We start from the raw sequence: 6,000 nt of genomic DNA on the forward strand, positions 1-6,000 counted from the left end.
TATGCCTCAAGACAACTGAAGCCCCATGAGTTGAATTATGCTACACCTGATTTGGAGTTAGCAGCCATAGTGCATGCTTTGAAAACATGGAGACATTTTCTCATTGGAAACCATTGTGAGGTGTACACGGATCATAAGAGTTTGAAGTACATTTTCACACAGAAGGAGTTGAATCTCAGACAAAGGAGATGGTTGGAGCTCATCAAAGATTATGATATGAAATTGCATTATCATCCCGGAAAGGCTAATGTAGTAGCTGACGCATTAAGCCGTAAGAGCCATGTCAATACATTAATGACGGGAGAAATACCAAGGGAGTTAGCCGAAAATCTTTGTGAACTATGTTTGGAAATAGTTCTGAGACGCTATGTAGCAGCATTGGAGATTCAGTCAACTTTGATGGATAAAATCAGAGAAGCTCAGAAAGCTGACAAGGATATTGCCACTATAAAGGAGAAACTGAGCAAAGGAAAAGCTAAAGGATTTCGTGAGGATGAACACGACACCCTATGGTTTGAAGACCGTGTTTACGTGCCCAATGACCCAGAGATCAGGAAGTTGATTTTGCAAGAGGCACACGACTCACCGTATTCAATTCACCCAGGAAACACCAAGATGTATTTGGATCTGAAGGATATTTTCTGGTGGACCGGAATGAAGAAGGATATTGCGGAGTATGTAGCAGTTTGTGATGTATGTCAGAGAGTAAAGGCAGAGCATCAGAAGCCAGCAGGATTGTTACAACCATTGCCGATACCCGAATGGAAGTGGGATAAGCTAGGCATGGATTTTATCATGGGATTGCCCAGGACTCGTTCAGGCTATGACTCGATTTGGGTTGTAGTCGATCGATTGACGAAAGTAGCTCATTTCATCCCAGTAAAGACCACCTATACCAGTGCTAAGTTGGCAAAGATATACATGACCAGGATCGTATGTCTGCATGGAGTTCCAAGGAGTATCGTATTAGATAGAGCAACCCAGTTTACCTCAAAGTTCTGGAAGCAGTTGCACGAAACTTTGGGTACCAGGCTAGAATTCAGTATAGTTTTTCATCCACAGACAGATGGACAGACCGAGAGGGTAAATCAGATTTTGGAGGATATGCTGAGAGCTTGTGCGCTAGATTACGGATCTAGTTGGGATGATAATTTGCCATATGCAGAGTTCTCTTACAACAACAGTTACCAAACCAGTTTAAAGATGGACCATTTCGAAGCCTTGTACGGAAGGAGGTGCAGGACACCGTTGTCATGGGACGAAGTTGGAGACCGTTAGTTGTTTGGTCCTGACTTGATTAAAGAGTCTGAACAGAAGGTGAAGCTGATTCGCGATAGGCTCAAGGTAGCCCAGTCCAGACAGAAAAGTTATGTAGATTCTAAACGCAAGGAGACAGTTTACGAAGTTGGAGATAGAGCTTATCTTCGAGTATCTCCACTTCGGGGACCAAAGCGTTTTGGAGTTAAAGGGAAGTTAGAACCATGATTTGTAGGACCATATCGAGTTTTGGAACGTATGGGGGAAGTGGCCTACAAGTTGGAATTGCCCGAAGGATTGTCAGGAGTTCATGATGTGTTCCACGTTTCTCAGCTGAAGAAGTGTCACCCGGAGATGGCTGACATACCATTGAGAGATACAGTGCCTTTGGAAACTATACATTTGGATAACGATTTGACCTATGAGGAGAAGCCAGTCAAGATTCTCGAGTTTGCCAACCGAGTTACTCGCAGCAAGGTTATCAAGTTTTGCAAAGTTCAGTGGAGCCACCACTCAGAGGATGAAGCCACCTGGGAGCGAGAGGAAGATTTGTTCAAAGACCACCCTCACCTATTTTCTAGCCAACCCGAATCTCGAGGGCGAGATTCATCTTAAGGGGGGTAGGTTTGTAACATCCCAAATTTTCAATTTGGAATGTTATACATTAGATCATCAATGCATATCATGTTTTATTCACATTTTGGTTGATCCTAGAAATTCTACGCAACTCAATGACCAACGGAGAGAGTTGGGTATTTCGTTATTTTCATATTTGAGTTTTCTCAATTGTTTTTTTACTGTGAACTGTGGGGCAAAACCCCCACAGCAGATCAAAACTTTATTGAATTAAATAACAAATAAAACAAGTTGATTACAAGGAGTAACCAGAGTACAAGGTAAAAGAGGGTCTTACAAAAGTAGCTTAAGGGGGGACGTAAGAGATCCACTTGAGCAGGTCATCCTTGTAAGCAGATCTGATTCTGTGCTGCATGAGGCTAATATCATGCCTAAAAGAAAACCTCCATTTATTGAAACTAGCACTCTCATTTCTGAACACTTTGGCATTTCTGATGATCCAAATATTCCAGCAAGCAATGAACACCACTTTAGAGAAGAAAGGCCTATCAAAACTTCTCCTTGCCTGAGTAACCAGCTCAATCATGGAGGTGCCAGCAGACCAATCAATCTGCAAACAATTCCAGACCCTTACACTGAAATTGCAGTTGAACAACAAGTGATCCCTAGTTTCTCTAGCCTGCAAGGGGCAGAGCCTACAGTGGACTCCACCCTCCATGTGCCAGTGCCTTCTCTCAACCATATCCTTGGTGTTCAACCTGTCCATAATAAGCATCCAAGTAAAGACCTTGATCTTGAGAGTACAGGAGGATTTCCAAATCCAACAGAGCAAAGAATTGAAGGACTCAGACTGAAAGGTGTGTGAGTAAAACATCTTAGGCTTGAAAGACTTGGAAGAGCCCTGCCAGGACCAAAAATCCTTCGAGCTGGTGTCTCTACTATGTGAGTCCATTAAATCCTTTATCATATTTAACTCATCAAAAGCCTGAGCAGATAAGGGAAGGTGGAAAAGTTGGTGCATATCCTGGGTATTGAAAATTTCCTTAACTGAGACCCAGGGGTCCTTGGAAAAAGAGAAAAGCCTTGGGAATCTTGCCTGCAAAATAGATGTTTCAGAGCCAAGGTTCCAATTATCAGACCAAAAGAGAGCAGTGTCCCCTTCATTGATCTGCACCCAGGAGCAGTCCCTAAAATGCTGCATGACTTTACAAATATCCCTCCACCAGAAGGGGCCACAATCATTTGTTCCCTGGGGCATTCTTTCAAAATAATATGAATCCCAAACTAGGGATACCCAAGGAATTTCTCGTTTGTTCAGGAAGTTACTGGCATGCTTGAGAAGGAGAGCCACATTCTGAACCCCCAGATTAAGAATACCATGACCTCCTTTGTTTTTTGGCCTACATATGAGTTCCCAAGCGACAAGAGATGGAGCAGGCTCATCTCTATGCTTTCTCCACAAGCACTGTCTTTGGATTCTTTCCAACTGCTTGAGAATACCAGCTGGGAGAGCAAGACTACCCATAAAGAATATTGGCAATGAGGATAGAGCAGAGTTAAGGAACTGTAGCCTTTCTCCTTGGTTAAGGAAAGAAGAACTAGCAGTCATTCTTCTCTCCATACAGTCAACCAGTGGCATGAAGTCTACCATTTTTGGTCTTGTGGTCCCCACAGGTAATCCCAGATAAGTAAATGGCATTTTACCAATTTTGCAACCAAAAGCAGTGGCCAAATCCTCCATTACAGCAGAGTCAACATTGATTGGAATAATGAAGGACTTATGATAGTTGACATCCAGACCAGTGGACTGAGAGAACACCTTTAGCATATCCTTCAGAGCCAGAAGTTGAACCCTGTCTGCAGGGAGGATGATCAAAGTATCATCAGCATACTGGATCACAGGGTAGTCTGCATCATGGCAAGGTATAGGTAAATGCAGAATTCCCTTCCTGAACATATCATTAATCACTGTTTGTAGCAGGTCAGCAGCTATAACAAATAGCAGGGGAGATACAGGGTCACCTGTCTAACTCCTTTCTTACAAACAAACTTCCTCCCAGGGACCCCATTGAGCAGAACAAAAGAAGTACCAGTGGCAAGGAGCTGTTTCATCCAAAGAATCCACTTATCATTAAAGCCCTTTAATCTGAGAATTTGAAAGATAGCTTCATGCTCAATAGAGTCAAAGGCCTTTTCAAAATCCAATTTGAGGATTACTATAGGTCTCTTTGACTGGTGACATTGGTGCAAGTATTCAAATGTCCAACCTAGGCAGTCCTGTATTGTTCTGGTCTTAATGAAACCATATTGGTTCTTATGGATGCACTGCATAATCATTGCTTGAAATCTAATTGTAGCCATTTCGGACAAAAATTTAAGCCCCATACTAGTGAGAGAGATAGGCCTGTAGTCTCCCACTGCCTCAGGTGAAAGTTTTTTGGGCACAAGAGTAATAAAAGAACTGTTGATGTTTTCCAAGACAGCAGTTCCATCATAAAAAGCCTGTGCTAGCTCATAAAATTCCCCAGAAATTAGGTGCCAGCATTTCTTAAAAAACAAGCCATTAAATCCATCAGGACCAGGTGCTTTATCCACAGGCATATGCTTGACCACATTGTCCATTTCCTCCTTTTCAAAAGGCCTAGTGAGCACCTCAAGGCCAGACACAGGTGAGATAAGTGAAGACAAATCAAAACCCATCACAATCCCTCTAGAGGTGCCCATTCTATTCTTAAAACAACTCCAGATAATTCCAGCCATGTGGGAGTGATCAGAGACTACAGATCCATCAGGTAGTCTTAAACTAGCTATAGAGTTCCTCCTATGCCTCTCAGTGGCCATAGCATGGAAGAATTTGGTGTTTTCTCCCCCCAACTTAAAGTACCGGATAGAGCATCTCTTCTTCCAGTATAGAAACAGTAAGTGCAGAAGCTTTTCCAGATGGGTTTTGACAATTCTTCTGAAGTTGTTCTCCTGAATAAAAAGAGGCCTCCACTCCTCCAATTCATCAAGAAGGAAAATGACATGATTGCATTTGCTGATCAATAGTCTCAATTTGGAAACATTCATTTGCCACCTCTTAAGACACATTCTCAAACATTTTAATTTGTCTGCAATTTTAGCAGTTATGTGTGTTTTCCGAGAGGGCTGCTTCCAAGAGGATTCAACACAGTCCATGAAACCCTCAAGTTCAAGCCAATAGTTTTCAAATCTAAAGAGATTTGATTTTGGAATGGAAGTCTTGATGGAGACTAAACAAGGCACATGATCCGATGCAGTCCTAGCCAGGGGCAGAACTTCAGTCATGGGGTAATCAGAAATCCAATCCACAGAAGTAAAGAACCAGTCCAGCTGCTCAAGAAGTGGGGTATCCTGCATATTGGACCATGTGTAGGATCTGCCTTTGATTGGAAGCTCAAGGAGGCCCAGGTGACCAATGATCTCATTGAAAATGAACATGTCATTTATGTCCCCACCAGGTAAGTTTCTGTTATCCACAGATCGAAGGAAATTAAAATCGCCAAGTAACAACCAGTGATCATTGATAGGTATAACCAGGTTGTATAACCAATTAACAAAGTTGTCCCTGGCTTCACCCTGACAAGGGCCATAAACAGCCACAAGAGTCCAAGATTCATTATTCTTCCTGGAAGTAAACTGAACAACCACAGCAAACTGCTGCACTTCAATTATAGTGCCACTAAAAACAGAAGAATTCTAGACAAAAATAATTCCTCCAGAAGCTCCAATTGAGGGAGAACAAACAGAATGGTCAAATCTTTTAGGGCAGAAAGATTTGATTGTCCTAGAGTCAAAAGAAGTGCATTTTGTTTCTTGCAGACAAGCTATTGAACATTGGCTTTCCTCAATTTTCTGCCTAACAGCTCTCTTTCTAGCTTCAGAATTCAGGCCTCTAACATTCCAACAAAGAACATTCCAGTTTCTACAGATATTACTCATTATAGCATAAGATAAAGACCAGAAACCACATGGCACACAATACCGCATGTTCAAAATAGCACGGTCTAGTCGTACCCAACATTAATACGCACCAAAGTTCCAGAAGCAGAAAACTGCCTAAAAATAAAGATAAAGCAAAGTTAAGGGCTTGCTAAACCCAACATGCCAGGGACACTCTAATCATCATGTCTAGGCGAAGCAACAGCA

General features: G+C 42.2%; 1 protein-coding gene across 1 annotated transcript; it reads right to left on the reverse strand.

The window, feature by feature from the left end:
* Positions 1-2,179: 2,179 nt before the first annotated feature.
* On the reverse strand, positions 2,180-4,194 carry LOC147985839 (uncharacterized). Its single transcript, XM_087541759.1, has 4 exons — positions 3,924-4,194; positions 3,457-3,822; positions 3,211-3,350; positions 2,180-2,443 (listed from the first exon to the last, which is right to left on the reverse strand). Exons 1-4 carry the CDS (start codon positions 4,192-4,194, stop codon positions 2,180-2,182), a joined length of 1,041 nt encoding a protein of 346 aa, XP_087397885.1.
* Between the last annotated feature and the right edge of the window lie 1,806 nt (positions 4,195-6,000).

This window comes from Triticum urartu, chromosome 2A, assembly GCF_056163025.1.
Source record: "Triticum urartu cultivar PI428250 chromosome 2A, HENAU_Tu73, whole genome shotgun sequence".
NCBI classification, from domain to species: Eukaryota; Viridiplantae; Streptophyta; class Magnoliopsida; order Poales; family Poaceae; genus Triticum; species Triticum urartu.